This window comes from Thalia democratica, chromosome 7 (genome assembly GCF_965202585.1).
Source record: "Thalia democratica chromosome 7, ktThaDemo2.hap1.1, whole genome shotgun sequence".
In the NCBI taxonomy this organism is placed as follows: domain Eukaryota; kingdom Metazoa; phylum Chordata; class Thaliacea; order Salpida; family Salpidae; genus Thalia; species Thalia democratica.
Window position 1 is genome coordinate 46,357,138 of NC_139171.1, and position 22,064 is coordinate 46,379,201.

Genomic DNA, 22,064 nt, shown 5'->3' on the forward strand with positions numbered 1-22,064 from the left:
AAAACGGAGTTTAAAAAATAAAGTTAATTAGTATTTCTTAAACTAATTGACCTTTTTGAAAATTTTTAACTTAAAATATATACTAAATTTTTGCCAGCTTTAGGAAGCCTTGATCTAAATTAATGAAACTTATAAAAAATATTTGAACATAAAAAAACCCCTAAAAACTCACATTTTAAAAAGTCAAAAAACTATTAAAAAAACTTTCTGAAGTATGACATAACTTAAATAAAAAACTATAAAGATAAAATTAGTCAAGATTTTTTTTTCTAGAATAAAGCTTTGTTGAACAAAAGTTTCCGAAATATAATAGTTCTACTTAAGAATTTCTAGCCAATTTGTATTGATAAAAAAAGCTATTAACTTATGCTTAACTTTAAATATTACTTTATGATTATCTTGGAAAATCAATCTAAGTTATTAAGAGAAGCACTACTTTTTATGCAAACTTTAAACATCGAAAAATAAGGAAACTAATAAGCACATATAAAAATTCATTTTAAATAAACTAAAATTTATTGGTATAAAATTAAAATTGTACAGTTAAAATCAAACATTATTCTCAGAAACTTAAACAGAGTAAATGATGATCTTAAATAGTAAAATTTATGTACCAGGTTTCAACATGTTGACTGAGAAAAAAGTTTTAAACATAAAAAACGTAAGTTATTTATATTTAACGAACAGTAATATTTTATTTTATAGTTTGCCAAAATAGTAATAAAAAAACCAGCAAGTTTTACTTAATGTAAAGTTTAAAAAAGGTAACAACTAGTCAATATTTATAAACTAACAGTACTATGACTTATAGAAAATATTCACTAAAAAATCTCCTACAAATAATAATAAATGACGCACAATAATAAAACAATACTTTAAAAAACAAAGTATCTTAAACTTTTTTAGTTTAATAATAACATCACAATTATGAATTGAGTGAGGAATGTTTAGTTAAAAAAAAAAATAATAAAGTTAAGTTTTGTTTTAACAAATAAACTAGTTTTCAAAGTTTTAAAATTATACTTTAAAATAATGTGTTTTACAAACACAAAGATATTTAATTGTCTATAAATTCTTATTTATTTTGCCTGAAAATCGTCAAAGAGTCATCTGTTAGCACTGCAATATGATCTTTTTTGTGGCCGCGTTCAAACGACAACGCTTGACATGCATAAGGCTTATTAACTTGTATAACAAACTGTTCTTTACTACCGGAATTAATGTCAAAAATCTGAAAATTAAATTTTGTTTTTATTTAAGTATACATCAGTATTTAGAGGTATTTTATAAAACTTTTAGTTTTTCGATTTAATTTTTTAATGTTTGAAAAAAAATGTAGCAGACTTACGTAAAACTACAAATACATTTTGGTATTAAAAGAAACATTGTGAAAAAACTGAAAAAAAAAACTGAGATTAAATACTCAATTTAGTCCGTATTTTGATGTTTTCAGTTATTTTTTCAAATCTTGATCTCTACATCTGAATTATTAAGTAGACTTAAAACTTATTTACATAAGGGTTGCTTAACGTAGAAAAGTATACTTGTAGGGTCAGTCTGATTTGCTTCTTATAATATAGTGTTAAATTAATTGTATATCGGTTACTATTGTTTGCTATATTGTGAACATATATACTTATATAATTATAAATAGTATATATTAAAATAAATTAAAATTGAACAAAAACACACAGACCTTAACGCAATTTCTGGCATGGTCAACGCCGGCAACACTCAAATGGTCGTGGCAGTTGTTAAAAACGCTGTTTCTACAAAAACTGCTGCAAAGCGAACCTTGGAAAGTTTCAACTTGGTTGCACAAAATTGAGCTCGGCTGATCACTGCTCACACTCTCGTTCATTTGGTAGAGCACATGCTTTGAAACGCCTTGCGAAACAGCAGTTCTTTCTATTGTGTTTGATTTATTAGAGTATAATGCATAGAATAACATCAGCAATAATAACTTAATAGTATTTTGGATTTTAAAATAAAACATTTTATTGTTAAAAAAACTATTCGAAGAATAACTTTTATTATACTAAATCTTTTCGTCAAAAACCTAAAAACCAAATTACAGAACACGTAATAAAAGATACTGGCTCAATTAAAATCTGAAACTTCACACTTAGTGAGTTAAAACCCGTTAAAAAATGTAAGTACCCACTTGGCTTGTAAGTGACCAGCACGTGTTTCGTGTGTTTGTCGTACTGAACGTCGCTCACTCCTCCGCAACTATTCACAATCGGGAACAAGATCGGCTTGTACTCTGAAATTTCCAGCTCGCTTCCTCCGTTTCCCTGGCTCCAGAACGAAGGCTGGTGTATGGAGGAGGCGAGCAATCCGCTGAACTGGCTGAAGGAGTGGCGCGCCGAAATGTGCTGCATCGATATTAAGGGGTACCTGCGTTTTAAAATGAACTTTAAATAATTAATTCACTACAATTCTGGTTGATAGAAAAAAAAAACTTCACACGACCAACAACATATATATATATATATATATAATTTATTCAAATGGCGATTTAAAAAAAAAAATTCTGGAACATATGTTTCACAAAGCTTTAATTTTTCATAAAGCTTTGATCATCAGCCAGTTAAATTCAAAATACAAAGCACTGTACTAAACAAAGATACAAAAGTTATGCAAAAAAACAAAAAACAGTATGACGTAAGTATGTTTTTTTGCATAACTTTTGTATCTTTGTTTAGTACAGTGCTTTGTATTTTGAATTTAACTGGCTGATGATCAAAGCTTTATGAAAAATTAAAGCTTTGTGAAACATATGTTCCAGAATTTTTTTTTTTAAATCGCCATTTGAATAAATTATTTAAAAGCCCTTCAAGTGGGCTCAGTTGAAAGTGTTTACGTTTAAACATTAACCTTATTTTATATATATATATATATATATATGCCTAATGGAAAATATTATATATAAAGCGGCAGTCATAACTGAAAACCAGACCAAGTTTTATGTAGGCTCGACTGGACTATCGTTCAAGAATCGCTACACAAAGCACAAGTACAGCTTCAAACACGAAAAACATAAAAATACGACAACTTTATCGCAGTACATTTGGAAACTAAAAAATAACGAAGTTAATTTTAAAATTTAGTGGGAAATATTAACAAGAACGAAAAATAAATATAGTTTAAAAAACGGATGTAAATTGTGTAATGCGGAAAAAATCGAAATTTTAAAAGTTAATAAATCAGAATCTCTAAACAAAAGAAACGAATTACAAACTGGCTGCATACATTATCGTAAACAATTTATCTAAAAACTGTGTTAATAATTTTGTCTAAAATCAACTATCTATTATTACGTAATACCTAATTTTGTATAATTTTATTGCTGTACTTACAAATTTGCTTTTCATTGAATAAAACTTGGCTGAAGACGCGTATTAAACGCAGAAAAAGCTGTCCCAAGCAAAAGTTTATTTCGTGTATTTTAAATTTATATATATATATATATAGGTAGATAACTAATAATCAAAAATTTAACTTTTTTTTATACTATTTATAGGAAAGCTTACGGAATTCCTTCGGGTTTGAATTGTGCGAGGGGGGTGGAAGTGTTGCGGAGATCGAATTGAAGGTACGTTTCGTCGACGAGGCCGGAAAAAAAGTGAACTTCGCTGTCCTCACTCCACGAGCAGCTCCAAGCCGGCTTACCAGTGTCGTACGCCACCACAGAAAAGTTGGTGCGCAAACTGAAAAATATAAGAAAAATAAGAGTTTTGAGGGTAATCAAGAAACAACAAACTGAAACTAGTAGTTTTTAACAAGCTAATTCTGGTAACCTTTTCAATAATTATATTATTAATTTTATACGATATATTTATTTTCAAACTGACTTTGAGGTTTGAATAATTAAAATTTTGTCTCTTTTTACTTAGTAGGTCAATGTAAAATTATTTTCTTTTTATTTTATTATTAAAAAGCAAATTTAATATAAACTGTTGTATAAATACAAGAAATTTGAGTACTTTCGAATTAAGTCTTGTCAAAAATTGCATCTTACTAAATTAAACTGAATTGAAATTGAAATAAAAGTATACTGTAGTTTAAAGTTCTAAAATATAAAATGACGTAATAATAAAATGTATATTAATTTTAAATGCTTATATTCAAGAACTTTGCTGTACTAATAAAAGTTATTAGATTTAAATCAAACTAAAATAAACCAGCGATAAAAATGAAAATAAAACTGCACTTTTGAAAAATTTTACGAGAAACTAATTACTTTAAAATTACTTAACGTAAGGATTTAAAAAGTCTAGTTTGGAATACGAACTTTTTCTGCTTACACACACTGGGCCTTAAAGAATTCTAGAACATGTAGATCCCTTATGCATTCAATCTTTAAGGCCCAGTTTATGTAAGTAGAAAAGTTCGTATACTAAAAAGACTTTTTAAACTTAAGGTAAAAAAAAGTAAAATATGTCATTAACCGTTTATAAGCACAGTCTTAATAAGAAATTTACGAAAGTTCAAGGTTTTTGAGCTCTAATTTTACTAAAATAAGCAAACTTTAGACAATTTGTGTTTATTAAAAAAAATCGCTAGGTGGTGCGATAGAGTCACATGTTTGTACTGAGGTTGCAAAGAATTTTATTTTTTTTTAATTGTTAATTTTTAAACTATTAAATTTTCTTACAAGTTTTTTCACCACGCGGTGTCGCTGTTTTGGTTTTCAAATTTCAATCACTAAACAAAAAAAAAAGTATTTTTGAGGGATTTCTAGGGATTTTCACATATTTTTCAAGTTTTTATAGAAGTTTTGTATTATACTTTTGTATAGTTAGATGAAAATTTAAATCTGAGATGCAAATTAAACAACTGAAATTTTGACAAGTAAAACTACTAAAATTCAAATTTTGAAACTTCAGTAAAGAGAACTTAAATTATGGTCGATTTCAACATTATTTTATTATCACTTTTTCAGTTCCACAATTAAATTTCGTTAACGTAAATTAAATAAAAATTAAAATTCCGTCATTCAAAATTAAGACGCTTCTTAACAGACAATTCAAACTACAACACTTTAAATTTAAATTCAAACAACTTAATTTCGAAAAGATCCAAATCCAACTTTTTTAATGACGATAGTACAAATTCTGAAAATTTAAACTACAAAAACTTAAAATCCAACATTTCTAAATCCTATACAAAACTAGTTTGAAAAGTCAGATTTAAATTTCCGCATAAAAATTGTCTGAATAAGGATCGTTGTGCACCCGTTTTGAATATAGCTTATATTAAAAAACATAATTTTATTAACTAGAAATTAGAGAATAAATAGAACAAAAGACACATTTTGGATTACAAAAAACTGTTTATCTTATTTTAAAAACTTTGTTAACAATAACAGGGTTGCCACTCGTTTTTTCAAATTTTTTTCCAGGTTGTCTAAATTTCTTCCAGGTTTTTAAAAGTACACATTTTTGGGTTTATTTTTAGTTTTAGGTTAGTTTCTATATAAGAAACTGTATCAAATAGTATAAAAACATTGAAAAGATACTGTGAAGTTGCTTTAATTGTGTTTTTTAATAAAAAAATTTTTTGTTGATGACAAAAAAAATCTTATTTATATGATAGATTTTTTGTGTCAAATCGAAATTTTACTACTGAAAATGTTAAAATTATTAAAAATTCCAGGTTTTTCCAGGTTTTATGATCAAATTTCCAGGTTTTTCCATGTTTTTTTTCAAAATTTCTCAAATTTCCAGGTTTTTCCAGGTTATTTTTGCCTAAATTGTCGAATTCCAGGTTTTTCAAGGTTTCCAGGTAAAGTGGCAACCCTGAAATAATAACACTTGTCATTTCGGTAAAAAGTATACATGAATAATAACATGAATAACATTTTGAATTTAATTATTTGTAGTTTACAGTCAGTATTAATCAATTGAATATTTTTAAATTGAAATAATATGGTGTTAATTTAATAAAGTTTACTAAGATCATATGTCTTTGCTATCAATAAGTCTTCATAGATATTATGAAGCAAAAAACTTTTTATTTGAAAACCAATTTACTTTTCTTACATTCATAAGGGTTTTTAATAGTAGAATATTAACAAGGAAGCTCGTGGAGTTAACTAATTATTATGTTTACTTAAATACAATATAATAAAGGAGTATTTAAAAAAAAAATTAAAATATAATAAAAAAACGAGTTAAACTTCATGATGTTTTTATTAAAATTTACTAATGCTTGTTTATCTGTTTGTTATTTAATTCATAAATAAATTTAAATTATATTAATAATCCAGGGAAAACAACTAATGTTCAACTTGTTTACTATAGTTTCTACGCATTATGCGTTTCTTCAGAGCAATAATAAAATTAACTGCAAATTTTTTTAAAGAATCACAAAAATACACATTATGTCGTGTCAAATAAATTTGAATAATTTTGGTTAGCTAGTCTTAAAAACAAATTCTGTACAAGTCAACTTATGTCTTGTTTGTTCTTATTTTTAGGTTTTATCTGTTGCTATTTTTGTTAATGTTTAATATTTTTTGTTAATACACATATATACTTAAACAGAATTTAATTCTTACAATAAAAAAAAATTAGAAATCATAAGTCCGCCATTACTATAAGTCCGTTATAATTTTAATAAATTTCGAAACATTAATTTAAATTTATAATCTTATGTCTATTTAAGAAAAAAATTTAAAGCAAATTTAAAATTTATACCGTAAAAATAGCAACTTTAAATAGTTACTTATGTAGTTTTTAAAATTTTACAAAATCTTAACACTAGTTCAGATTTATCTAAAAGTGCTATACGTACAGAAAAAATTAAGTAAATCAACTAGTTTGTTTAAATAACTTAAAATATAAAAAATAAATCAAGACACTAACAAATACAAAATTTGTTTATGGTTATTTAAACTTGTTTAATAAATAAAATTTTTCACTAATTTAATTTATCAGCGTTAGCTTTGGCGCTACATATAATGTACCGATTTAAAAAAAACTGCCCACCTCTTTATTAGATATCGCCTTTAATACTTAATTACCTATGTACTTTTTAAAAGTTTTATTATAAAACCTAAACTAACTTTTTAACGGTAAATGCAATTTAAGAAAGTCATAAAGTTAAATTTTTAAAAAGAAAACAGCTATCGTAAACTTATAGAAATGAACAATGAACTTATATAATCATTTACTTTAAGCTTTTATTTATTTTTTTAAATTAGAGAACATACAAAAAACTATAATCTAAAATGAAACCTTTTTTTGAAATTGCATTAAAATTATTTTATGTGTAAAAGTATTAAAAATTAAAATTATAATTTAAAACTGCAGTATAATGTTGTGAGTTTTTTTTTTTTGAAAAACTACCACTTACTCAGTAACTTTTACTCTTCCTTCTTGTCCGCACGACAGTATCTGATTTGGATTGTGTGGAGAAAACTTTACATCTTTAACTAAGCTTGAATGAAGTCCTATAAACTTAGTAGAGCTAAGTTCTCCGTCAAAAAGTCGAACTCCGTATCCTATGACAAATAAACAAATAACATTCAGATTAAATAAAAAAACTGTTTAATCTTTGATTAATACAACAAACTAATTTAAAAAACAGGCAGATAATCTTGTAGACTTGTTGTTTCATTCCAAATACATGGAGTTTTATTTTAGTCTAACAAGCTGAAATACCAAAGGAAAAAGTCCGTTGTTTCATTAACAACAACATGCTTGACTTTGCTGTTTAAATTTGTTAGTATGTCAATATCTTCCAACTACTACATTTTAAAAAGTTTGTCAATGAAGTTGTATAACCAAAAATTATCAAGGTCTCTAAAATTTTGTTAACAGTTTTTTACTGTCCAAAATTCTTATTTTACTAGTATAAAATGTAAAAATTGTATCTTTTAATGACTTAAATAATATTTAAATTTAGTTACAAAATTACTTTAGCTCTTTATATAAGCTACGCGTACAAACTTATACTAAATTATTTTATAAATACAAGTATTTTTTTTTATAGTCATATATCAAAAAAATATATAAAATATTTTAAGGAATTTTTTTAAAATCAATTTTCTTGGAATTTCAAAATAGATAAAAATAAAAACTGCATTATTCGACATAAAAAAGCCAAGCGTCCCAAATTTTACAAAAAAGTTACTTGATTTAGGGCATAGGGGAGATAAATCCCTTTTTTCATAACTTGATTTTATTTTTTAGAGTTTTAATCAAGCTACAGATGGCATTTTACAGATTTTTTAAATTTAAAATTATTTTTTATATATAACAGGTTAAAGTCGGCGAGTACATTAGGTTCCTTTTAGGAGGATAACACTAAAACGGCGAATAAATAGAAATCACTAAAAATCTCCTCCTACGTTTTTTAAGATAAATACCTAAATTTTTCAGGAAATGTTTCTTGCAATATTCAAAAAATATTTCTTTTAAAAATTTAAAACTTAAAAATGTTATGACCAAAAATCACAAAATCAACTTATTTTTTTAAATAGTTTTTTATTGAAAATTTACCTTGTGTACACTTATACTAGATTTTCTAAATACTGCAAGGTATATTTCTAAATTTTGAGGTATTTATCTCGAAAAACGTAGGAGGGTTAAATTTTTAGTGATTTTTATTTATTCGCCGTTTTAGTGTTATCCTCCTATTAAAAACCTAATGTACTCTAAGACTTTAATCAGCAGCTATAACTGAAAACTTATTTTGAGTTTTAAAAATCTGTAAGAATCAACTTGTAGTCTAGTTTGTACTCTACAAAATAAAATTAAGTTGTGAAAAATTTGACTTTCCCTTATGGCCTAAATTGCTAGTTTTGCATGTTTTAACTAAGAAAAGATAAAAGTATTGTAATCTAAGTTCTCAAAAAAAAAAAGATAAATAAAGTATTTTCTTGGACATAATGAATTCTACGATTTAAACTCTTTTAACAATTAATTGTATAAACTTGAATCTTACATAAAACTTATTACTTTAAAAATTAAAATTTAATTCATAAAAAAAAAACTTAGGAGACATAGGACACCCCTTACGTGTATGAACTAACTTTTTGTAAAAACACTTTTATCAAGCCTTAACTATAATTTTATCTTATAAGAACATTCGTGATAGAATTTAGCTGTAGATAGGATTTTTTTAGTAACATTATCAGTTTTGCAATTTCACATTTGACTTTTAGTAGAGTAAATCTTAAAAACTACATTATGAAAAATAGCTTTCTTTACATATTATTTTTAAGTGTGTACAATGTTTAAAATAACCTTTGACAATATTAGGAGTTGGAGATGGCTGGACAGTAATAAACTGATGCGACGTTTCACAAAACTGGAGCAATTTGCAACCTCCTCCTACTATTTTCTTATACTTAAGTCGGCTGTAGCTTATAGAAGAGTTTTTTCGAGGTAGCTTTCTGGAAGGTTCACCATTGTTGTCATTCAAGAAGCCTTTAACTTCGTGCACCATCTGTAGGATATAAAGTCATTAGGCTTTCAAAGCTTTAATTATTTTAATTTTGCTGCTAAAATAAAATAGTTCAACTTGAATATTCTTAACTTTTAAATATGTTTTTTAAAACGACTTTAAAATGTATTTTGTAGGTTATTTGTATAAAAAAAAGTAAAACTTTTAAAGTACTTAATTGTAGAAATATAACAGTTTTTATTAAATTTGTAGTCTATCTATTCTTATATTAAAAGAATATTAGCACCAAAACAATAGAAAATTACAGGGATGCAACAGATGGAGCTGAAAAAAAAAATCCTTACTTTTCTAAATCAAATTCTTAATCAAAACCGATACAAAAAAACATAAACAAAAACTTGAAATTATGTCATTTTCAAATTTTTATTTTATACATGTTAAAACAACAGTTATTTTGCTGGATTAAGCCATATAGCTTCCATTGCACAATTTGAACTATCTGTGTATGATCGATGTAATTGCAATAAATGGGAACGGGTCAAAATTGCACGAAGACAAAATTGCATGAGGGGAGTAAATTGCTAGAAGAGAAAACTGCACGAAGACAAATTTGCACGACGGGACAAAATTGAACGAAGACAATTTTGCGCCAAGGGTCAATTTTGAACGAGTTACAGTTTTGCACGGAGGGTCATTTTGCATGAGAGTAAGAAAAAAACAGAAATAAGATATATATATAAATTAAAAGATAATTAATAAAAAAAAAAAATACTGACCAAGGGTAAGGGTTAGGAGTAACAGTGATAGTAAAAAGAAAATAATAATAATCAATAAAAAAATTTACCGACCAAGGGTAAGGGGTACAGTTAAAGTAAAAAAAAAAATAAAATTTAAAATTAAAATCTAAGATTAATAAAAAAATTATTAAAAACAAAATTCAACCCATGCAAAAATTTCTCCTTGTAAAATTGTCTGCTCGTGCAAAAGTGTCTTCGTGCAATTTTGTGCTCTCGTACAAATTTGAAAGCTACCCGCAATAAAGAGCTCTATCAGCAAAATCTTTGAATCTCTACCACATAGTAAATACACACAGGAAATCATAAAAGTTTTCAATTTATTTAAATATTCAATTAGACCCTGAAAAAAGATGAAATGCAAAAATTTTAAGAAAATAATATTATCAAAATGAAGTATTTGTGGTGACAAACTTTATTATTAAGAGCATGTTTAGATCAAATTTCCTAACTTTTCCTGACTTTGTGGCAACCCTTAATTCAAATAATGACCTTGTACCCCCTCCCGTTTAACAGCTTATGGCCCTCTAGGTTTTCTAAATGTTTACCTTAATATCTAGTATAAGTTTCAAAACTACCACGAAAAACGCTTAAAACCTTTATTTTTCAGAAAATCTATTGTAAGTTACAACTATGACCTCATTGGCCCCCCTGTGGATCCTTTACTGCTAATGGTCCCCAAGGGGCCATTTTTGGAAACCTTGATGTAGGCAGAATTTCTAATTTGGTTTGAAGCTCTATATGCCCAAGAATGTTAGCTTTCTGGCAACAAATTTTCAGAAAAAAAAACTACTTTTTTCTATTTTGTAATATTAACTCTCTGTGCAACATATATTGGACCTGTAACTGGACAGAGAAAATAATTATTCAAAAATTAATGGCTAAATAGTTTATATTCTAGCGAATTAAAGTTTATAACACAAGTTATTCCAGTTGACTCGAGGTGATTTGAAAGATTTTTGCACAGATCAAGTTTTGATGTCTTTGAAAATTAACCTTAAAAAAATACAAAAATTATTTTCATATAAAAGTATGTAATATCTTAATTTTTCCAGCTTAAAGATGTATCTATTTCAAAGTTTTCTTTAACAAGTTTAACTAGTAGTTTAAAAATCCTTAGAAAAAAATTCTCTTTTATTAGTAAACCTCTCTAAATTTAAGTTCCTTGTGGACAAGTACAGGATACATAACTGTATATACTTTTTAAAACCGTAGATTGTTTAGGTTTTAATAAATATTAAATCATTCTGTGCAAATCTGCTTTTTTTTACAATTTTTAAAGATATTTTTAGCCGAAATAATGTATTCTTCCGAGATACCTTATAAAACTTATTTTTGAATAGTTCTTTTATTAAATTAAGTAAAAAATCTTTTTTTTATTATCAATATTATATACTTAACATCTACTAAACATTTACAAACAGTCACAGTACAATACACGCAAAAACATACGTTTATTTGCCCCATTTTTATGATTGAAGTTAACCTACTTTTAATATAAAAAAGCTTTCAGAAAAAAAATTAAAGAATCTACTACTTTAAATCTGATAACTGTTGTTTTACTAGGATTTTCTATACTTGATTTAAAAATTCAATATATATAACCTTAGGCTCAATTACAATAATATTTTTGAAAAGATTTACTAAAATTGATTTTAAACAATACTTCTATTTCATGTCAAGTTCAGCGAAATTTGGATCATGCATACTAATCTAAGGGACGGGTCAAATATACACGAAGGGTCACTTTTGCATGAAGACACTTTTACACAAAGATAATTTTGCACAAAGGGTTATTTTTGCACCAGAATAAAATAATATAAATAAATATTAACAATTTTAATACTTAATTTTTTAAAAACTACCGACCAATGGTAAAGAGGTAACAGTGATAGTAAAAAAAATATGTACCACTAGAAATAAATAAAAACAGAAAAGGATAACGAATAAATAAAAATAAGAAGAAAAAAAGTGACCAACCGAGGGTAAGGGGTAACAGTGATAATAAAAATAAAATATATAAATATAAAAAATATAAATTTATGAAACTAATAATATGAAACATTAGTCTGCTATTGTACTTCTTTAAAAACAAACAAGGTCTTTAATAAACACAAATATATTTCAACAAATTTTCATCACTGTTACCTGTTAACAATTGTTACAAAATAAAGAACATTTTAAACTTATATAGTAACTGCATTAGAAATTAGTTAATCAAGCAAAACAACAAACAAAAAAAGTAATTAAAATTCAAAATAAACATAATTAAATACAACATCAGAGCACTAATTAACCAAACCAGCATAATGGATAATCAAAGTCAAAATAATGATAATAATAAATAAGTATGAAGAAGAGAAAAAAATTACTGACCAAAGGTTAAGGAGTAACAATGATAATAAAAACTAAAAATAATAAAATAGTAATAATCAATAAAAGTTAGATAAGATAAAAAAGTTTTAAACCCGTGCAAAAGTGTCTCTTCGTGCATATTTGACATCTACCCACTTATCTAATTAAGTTTATCAAATATGGTATATAACCTAAAACTTATAAAAATAGTTTTATGGTCCTAAAAATATCTAATTTTTGTTACTAATTCAAAAATCTGATAATAATAACCAACATTCACTTGTGATTGCAGTTTATCTATTTTTTGGTTTAATCCAAGTTTTTCTAACTCAAGCCTTTGAATAATTAAGTCTTTTTCTTTTGACTTTCTTTTTGATAGCTCTAAATTTCTAAATAAAATATTAATAAATATTTAATTTAATAACTATACTGTTTCTACAACTTTTTGTTCACACAAACTTAGGTAAATTGAAAAATAAAAACAAAATAAACTACAAAAAAACAAGTTTTCAAATTAATTATAAGCATTAGAGAGTTTTTTTTACTAATAATGTATACTAATTAATATTTCACACTTTAACTACTCATACTTTTAAACAAAAACAAAAGTTTATGGTTAGTTGAAATAGTTAATAGCTTAGTGATAACAAGAGTGATTTAATTACAACCTTTAAATCACATTTCTATGATGACAACCATTAGAAAAATAAAATAAAACTTAAAAATAATAAGAAATTGATAAACAAACTTTTTTGCTTCAATAAGCTCTGAATTATCAATTGCAGAGAGATTTCTCGCAAACAAGGGAATTATGTCAGTCATCGAGAACGATTTTTTGCATTGAGGACAATCTGCTTTTCTCGTATTTTTGAGTTTCAACCATTTTTTGATACAACTATATCCAAACAGATGGCCACACCTATCAAATACAAATAACAACCATTAGTACAAATTAGTAAGCTTAGATTTTTTAATACAATTAATTTATAGACATTATTATCTATTTATTTACAAACTAATATCTATCAAAATCAGTTACAGTAAGTATTTTTTCAAACTTCATATCACTCTTGAAAGTAAAAACTGAAAATAATAATCACCTAATTCATTTTAGATAAACAATTGTTTTTTAGGCTAAAACCCTTCAGATTTTGTAACCATAATTTGTTTCAAAATTTAAAAAATACTTTTAGATAGGGGTAGGGAGTACTTGGGTTATGTTTGCTGGACTTATGAGTCCATATGATTTGGATGTGTTTTTGCTTTATTAAGAAGAATCTGAAAAAAAAATTCTAATCAAAATAAAAAGTTTTCCGCCCAAAAAACTAATTTCACCCCCAAAAATTACAAACTTTTCGATTTTTTGACTTAAACAGTAATAAAATCACTTATACATGTCCTAGATTTGTAATTTATGTGTTAAATGAAAGCTTATACTTATTGAAATATATTTAAAGACATATTAACTGCTTTTGATGTATTATGACGTCATAATCACCCTAAATGTGCAAAATGTGTCTGTAAAATGTAGGGGCAGGGAGTACAGCACATTTTTTTGGTCATATTGTAAAATTCAAATAAGTACATATGATTCGGATGTGTTTTTGCATAGTTAAAAACAATCTAAAAAATAAATTATGTTTTTGCAAAAAAAAATTACTGCCCAAAAAACTGATTTCAAACCCAAAAATCACATACTTTTTGATTTTTTGACTTAAACAGTAATAAAATTACTTATACTTGTCCTAGACTTAAAATTTATATCTTAAATGAAAGCTTATAATTATAGGCATAAGTTAAAGACATTTCTACTGCTTTTGTTGTATTATGACGTCATTATTACACTAAATATGCAAATTTTGTCTGTAAAATCTTACTTTTTTTTTCTAATATAGAAAGCAAATTCTTCTGCTGTTTTACTTATAGTTTTTTGATAAAGAATATAAAATGTGTCAAGTCAGCTAGGCAGAAAGATATTACTGATGTAACGTCATTTCAATTACATGTTGATACATATATAAAATACATTTTAAATCACTTTCCGTTATTAGAAATTAAAATTATTGAGAGCATTTTATATAAGTAATACAATAACAACTAACTGCTATGAGTTTAAAACTAAAATCGATTTGATAAAAAGCTTTGAAATTAGAGAATTAAAATTGAAACAAACTAACAAATTCAGTTTTAATTTATTTAAACGTACAATACTTTATAAACTTTAACTAATAGTAATTTGAAAACAATAAAATACTTAATTAAAAAAATTAATGCAGATAAACATTTATTGTTTAATTAAAAAAAAAATTTAAATTTAAAGAATAAAATTACACTAATTTTAATAAATTTACATGCATTTTCTATGAAATATAAGTCTAGATCTTTTACTCTTAGACAGGTGCTCTCAATAACCATAATTTCTAATAACGGAAGGTGATTTAAAATGTATTTTATATATATATCAACATGCAATTGAAATGACGTTACATCAGTAATATCTTTCTGCCTAGCTGACCTGACACATTTTATATTCTTTATCAAAAAACTATAAGTAAAACAGCAGAAGAATTTGCTTTCTATATTAGAAAAAAAAAGTAAGATTTTACAGACAAAATTTGCATATTTAGTGTAATAATGACGTCATAATACAACAAAAGCAGTAGAAATGTCTTTAACTTATGCCTATAATTATAGGCTTTTATTTAACATATAAATTTTAAGTCTAGGACAAGTATAAGTAATTTTATTACTGTTTAAGTCGAAAAATCAAAAAGTATGTGATTTTTGGGTTTGAAATCAGTTTTTTGGGCAGTAATTTTTTTTTGCAAAAACATAATTTATTTTTTAGATTGTTTTTAACTATGCAAAAACACATCCGAATCATATGTACTTATTTGAATTTTACAATATGACCAAAAAAATGTGCTGTACTCCCTGCCCCTACATTTTACAGACACATTTTGCACATTTAGGGTGATTATGACGTCATAATACATCAAAAGCAGTTAATATGTCTTTAAATATATTTCAATAAGTATAAGCTTTCATTTAACACATAAATTACAAATCTAGGACATGTATAAGTGATTTTATTACTGTTTAAGTCAAAAAATCGAAAAGTTTGTGATTTTTGGGCGGAAAACTTTTTATTTTGATTAGAATTTTTTTTTCAGATTCGTCTTAATAAAGCAAAAACATATCCTAATCATATGGACTTGAATGATTATTACAATATGACCAAAAAAATGTGCTTTACTCCCTACCCCTATTTAAGGTAATATTTTTATGTTAAACTTTTTATTTAAACTTTATAATTGATAAAAAATTTAAATAAATAAAAGATATACAAATTCTATTCAAAAACTAATGTTAATCAAAATATGATAAATCAAAACTTAGCAATCTTAACTAAGACAATTCAACTTCCTACAATTCAATATGACATTTCACACTTTCAAAATTATTAATTAAACCATTGGAACTAAAACATTTCAAATTATAACAATTTTAACTTCTTTCTTTATTACTCTTAAAATGACATGTTAAATTTTTTTAGGGTATTTTAACTAAGTAAAAATGTTTTTTTTTTTTTGGCAGTAAAGATAATTAAAGTAAAAACAAAAACTTGATTTTATTAAGTACTTTTTGACTTTAATTGATGTGTTTAAACTTTATTTATTAAAAAAAGTGACTGAAGGTAATCTTAACGCCTTGAATTAATATGTACATATCAAAACTAAGTAAAACTTCAAGGTGCTTAAACCTAAAATGTTTTATTGTTGAAATCGAAAATGTAGTAGTAAAAACTTTTGAGTTTGACAACTTAGAAGCTGACTTTTAAAAGTTGTTTTTATAAATGTTAAAACTTAATTGTTAAAATTTGAATCGTTTTAATTTGAGTTGTCTTAATTCAACTGTCTGAATTGTTAAAATAAAAACAATTGTTCATCAGTTTACCAACAAAGTTATATAAAAACTCTAATAGAACGAAATAGTTATTTAACTTTAATCCTGGCTCAAAATTTTTATCTATTTGAAGATGAACTTATATCGATCTAACTTTAGTTTTAAATTACTGTTTGTAAAGTATGTTGTAATAGATCTATTGGGCTTTTTACTTAAGTATGTTCTTTGTTTACAATTATTTCTAATAAGGAATATTTAACCTTAACTTTAATTACATTTATAAGTTTCATTACAGACTTTTTTTGCATCTTATTTACACCACTTTGATTTTAGAAAAGCTTAAATTCCTTAAAAATCATTAGTATAAGCTTTTATTTAAACTTTCAAAAGCAAAACTTTTCAGAGAAATAAATAATGATTGATTTTCCTATTAATACATACTACTAAACTATTCTTCTTAAACATAAAAGAAGATTTAGTTGTATTATAATAAAACCAATAATAACTTTAAGTTTTGTCTTATTAATATATATATATATATATATACTGTTTAAAGTTTTGTTCTAAGATTTTTTTTTTTAATTTTAATTCCAAATGAACTATGAGCATGACTTAAATGAAAATGTACTTAAAGTAAAAAATATAGATAGAGCTTGTCCAACTGTTATGTTCTTTTTATAAAGCAAAGTTAAATATTATAGGTTATAAAATAGTATATATTTAACTTAAATAATATTAAGTATTTTTGAAAATATTTATAGCAGACTCTTTTACTAGTTAAACTAGACTTGTTTTTTTAATTCAAAAATTAATGATAATTGATGACTTTATTTTCGTAATAAAGATAACATTAACCATTTGACTTTTATCAAAACATAAAAAATGGCTAAAATAATTGTTATATGATTTTTTATAAACAAATTTTTAATAAATACTTAAACAATCTATCAAATTTATTTAATTTTGACTGAAAAAATAATTTCTTTATTGAATGTTAATTACTTAAATCTATAATAATTTAATATTAGTATTGAGAATATGCTTAATATTTAACCACTCAAACTTTTCTTAAACAATTTTCTAGTTCTAAATAATTTTTAAACTTTTATCTTAATAAAATGCAATAATAACTTTTTAAGTTATCTTATACCATAGTCATTCATACTTTAATTTTAAAGTGTATATTAAGGGCATAGGAGGGAGTAAACACCCTTTTTTGGTTTTTGATCTTATTTTATATAGTTTTTACTAAGCTAAAAAATGCTTTTTACAGATTTAAAAATTTAAAATAGTTTTTGAGATATAACCGGTCAAAGTTGGAGCCAACAATAGGTTCCTTATGGGAGGCGCAAACTAAAACGGCAAAAATAGACTATTTTACTAAAAATCTATCTTCTCCAACGTTTTTGGAGATAACTACTTCAAACTTTCAGGAAATGTTCCTTGATATATTTAGAAAATTCTGTCGGAAGGAATTTAAAAAAAAAATAAAAATTTTATATAAAAAATAAACAAAAAAAAAACATTTTTTTTTTTGTTTTTTTTGTTATAAAATTTTTACTTTTTAATTTTTTTAAATTCTGTTCCGACAGAATTTTCTAAATACTGCAAGGAAAATTTCCTGAAAATATGAGGTAGTTATCTCAAAAAACCTAGGAGGAGATATATTTTTAGTAATTTCTAGTTATTTGCTGTTTTAGTTTGCGCCTCCCATAAGGATCCTATTGTTGCCTCCGACTTTGACCGGCTATATCTCAAAAACTATTTTGAATTTTTAGAAACTGTAAAAAGCATCTTGTAGCTTAGTAAAAACTATATAAAGTAAGATCAAAAACCAAAAAAGGGTGTTTACCCCCCCCTATGCCCTTAAAATATTTTATAAAAATTTAAAAAATTACTAAACTAAACAATTTACATAGCTTGTATTTAAAATGTAATTATTTTATTAATAATTATGTTATGAAAATAAAAAATAATAAAAAAACTAACTTCAAACAACAAATCCGATGGTCTCCATCACTTGTATAATCATTACAGCAGATCATACAAGTTCTTCCAACATCATCTTCATCATCATCTGCTACTTCTACTTTTTTTTCTTCTTGATCAGTAGTTGAATTTGAATTTTGACACTTACTTTTTGGTAAACTAGATTTTTCAGGACTGCGAAAATCCATGAGTGATGCATTTAAAGTGTTATCACTTGGTACGGTTGTTGTAGCAACACTAGGTTCAAGATTAATGAAATTGTTAGGTAACTCACTAGTGTTAGAAATCCTATTGCTAGAGGGGTTTGATTCTGTAGATGTCCTAGAATTTAACTCTATTGATCCAGAAATATTATTATTTGAACTGTTTGGCAAAGTAGTTGTACTTTGAGCGTCTACTGCAATATTTGCTAAATTTTCTGTGGTAGGTGATGATGTAGGTAATAAAACTGGCTGTTGAACTTCATTTGGATCAGATGAATGCTCACCAGTTTGTTCATTACCAATATTAACTAAGTCATTCTCAGTTTCAAAGTTAACACTAGAATTAACTGCAGGTTCTGTTCTCTCAAAATTATATGATGATGTATTATTGTTTAATGTAATGTCATTTTGAGATGGATGAGCTAAGTTTAAGTCTGTGCCTTCTGAAACAATACCATTACTTAATCTAATTGGATTACTTGCGAGATTTCTCCTAGCAGACCTATACCTTGCATAAGTAGAAGATAGTATTTCTTGAGGACTTAACACTTCAAAAGAATTTAATGAATAATTGTATGAATAGTGATGACTTTGATGACTTGGTGGGCTCACTGGTTGTCCTTGGGGCAAATTACTTGGCAGGTTTAAATTATTACTTGATGATTGTTCTTGAGAAAACCTTTCAAATATATTTCTTGTTAAGTTAGAAACTTGACTAGCGTGTGGTGGACTTGCTTGGACAACATACTGATTATTATCCGGATTTAAAGTTGATCTTAATGATCCAGTTGTACTACCTTGAAATTTAAAATAAATTTTATTACAATATGTTTATTAAAAAAAAACATCATTTAGCATAAAAATTTATTAAAATTAGAAAATTATTTATAAAAAAAATCAAGAAATTCAGCTTTGATATAGTGAAATAAAAAACCTTGAGTTATAAACTTTAAAACAACTTTAGCTGGAAAAGTCAACAAATATAATTTATATGAAATCTAAACTTTTTTCTACAATAAATAATCAAATTGTTATCAAAAGATAATAAAAAGTAATAGTTGTTTGTTTAATAAAGTATAATTTATAAAAAGTTTAATAAGAGATAAATAAAAACAATACACATAATTTTTTTTGGCTTTTAAGCTGATTAGCTTAGCAATCAAGCAAATACATACTTTTTTAACATTTAAAAATATTCTCGAGCTATCCTGAGTAAAAAACTACAGGGATATATGTCTTTTAAATATTATTAACCCAGGTATGTCTTATGTTATGAAAATAAAATATATAAACAACTTATGAAGTTTCAAGAAATATGTATACAGTGTGTTTCAAAACATGTAGCCTTTACTAAAAACTTTAGTTAATTTAAATATTTTTCAATAAATAGAAATAATGAGAGTTAGTATCAAGCAATAAATATCGCCACTCCTAAGGCAAAACATACCATAACTTTATTTCTTCTTAACCCATGACTTTTTTATGTTCATTGTTTATCAATACCCCTAACCTATTATGCGGCCAACTTTGACTGGACATACCTCAAAAATTAATTTAAATTTTCAAAATAACAAACACCATCTTGAAGCATAGAAAAAACTCTTTAAAATAAGATCAACTTGTAAAAAACATGGCTTCCCCCCTATGGCCTTAACCTCAGAACAAAACATTTTTTTTCTTTTGTTATACCCTAACCCATCTTATCAAGCTTATTATTTTTACAGAAGCCTTATTAACCAAAAACTAGTTTGAATTACACCAAGCTAGTCTAAGTTGGTCTGAGTTTGTAAGAAAACTGAAGAAATAATTAATTTAAATTAAAAACTTTAAACTAAAACCAAAACAATAAAAAAGAGTTTATAAAAAATGACTTTCATTTAAAAAAACATTAACTTGAAATTTCCATCCTGAGATTCCAAACTAGTCTGAGTTTTGCAAAATGAAATGAAACAAACCAGAGTAAGCTTTAGTTTTTCAAGCAAGTCTGTTAGCCAGAGTTAGCCTGATTTTTTTTAATACAAACTAGCCTGAGATATGCTGAGTGGGGTTTAGATGTGTGGTAACCCAGTTTTAAACAAAAAATAACAAATTTTAAAAAGAATAAAAATAATTAATTGCATTAAATACTCACCCTCATCCATTGAAAAAATTCTTCTTAGAATAAAGTCCAATCCAAAATACAACAAACTTTTATATAAAAATTTTAATCTAAGAACATCGTTTTAAAAAATTAATACTTTCCAATTTATTTAAACTAAGTATTATAAAAAGTTACAAAATTTTAAATAAGCTATTAAAATCATGGTAGTGTAAATTTTGTTTTACAACAATATCATTGACATTTAGGGCATAAGGGATTAAAAGATTTTCTCACATAAATCAATATTGATTTTTATTTAAAATCAAAACATATAAATTATAAGCCAGTTTTTATTGAATATAGAAAAGTTATTTAACTATTGATATAATATTTTTTTAAAGTTTCTGATACAAATGTACAGACCTAAAATTTTCATAATTAATTTTCTCAGAAATTTAAAAATTAATTATGAAAATTTATGTTATCCATCATTTTTTGAGCTATAGACCTAAGTTTTCAGGAAACACAATTTAAATAATTTAAAAGTCCTTGAACATAATATTTTTTTAAATATTAAAATACAGGTTTTAGATTAAGAAAATTAAAAAGGGTAGGTTTTGTAAAGAAACAGCAATTAAAAAAAAACGTTTTAGTTATTTCATTTAAAAAATAATGTTAATGATATATAAAAATTGCTGAAATTAATATTCAAATATATAGTGACAAAGTAAAATTCAATAAACCTTCTTAGAATCAATCTAAGTGTATATGTAATGCTGTTTAAAAAAAATAACTTAAACCAATCAGGGTTTTAGGAAAAAATCAACTGAGTGACCAAAATTTGAGCTAAGTCAGAATGAGATTATCAATCAACATTTAAAAAAGCTTGCACCTTGATAAAAAAAAAGTTATTAGATATATGCATGCATGCACAATAGGGTGCATCTGTTGCCCCTCTAAAATGAAAATTTAGTAGTAGAGGATAGTTAAACTTTTTGTGCGTGGCAAATTACATAAATAAACAAAACAAAAAATTAGTTTCCTAGATTTTACCACCATCACGCTATTTACAATTTTCTGAAAAAAACCCCTATGTAAATTGTCTGGAAACTTAAAATTTCAACCTTAAAGTTTTTGGCTAATTTTTTTTTTACATGTAGCAATAATTTAAAAACACAGTATATTTTCAGACAATTTGAAGAAAGTTTCTTGGAGGAATTTCTTTGTTTCTTCAAAAAACTTAAAACGAACAAAAAAGGATAAAAAAAAACAGAAAATCCAAAAATACCTCAAGGATATTTTGTTCAAATTGTCTAAAAA

General features: G+C 25.2%; 1 protein-coding gene across 2 annotated transcripts; it reads right to left on the reverse strand.

The window, feature by feature from the left end:
* Positions 1–1,063: 1,063 nt before the first annotated feature.
* On the reverse strand, positions 1,064–20,868 carry LOC145840802 (E3 ubiquitin-protein ligase RFWD3-like). Of its 2 annotated transcripts, none has more exons than XM_082948138.1 (10): positions 20,796–20,868; positions 18,462–19,461; positions 13,315–13,485; positions 12,847–12,955; positions 9,258–9,459; positions 7,363–7,510; positions 3,537–3,713; positions 2,165–2,400; positions 1,697–1,908; positions 1,064–1,231 (listed from the first exon to the last, which is right to left on the reverse strand). In XM_082948138.1, the coding sequence occupies exons 1-10, from the start codon at positions 20,803–20,805 to the stop codon at positions 1,076–1,078; spliced, it is 2,421 nt and encodes an 806-aa protein (XP_082804264.1). In that variant the 5' UTR covers positions 20,806–20,868; the 3' UTR covers positions 1,064–1,075. The 2 variants fall into 2 exon arrangements, with proteins under 2 accessions (XP_082804264.1, XP_082804263.1); XM_082948137.1 differs by having other exon boundaries at positions 12,841–12,955.
* Positions 20,869–22,064: the final 1,196 nt, after the last annotated feature.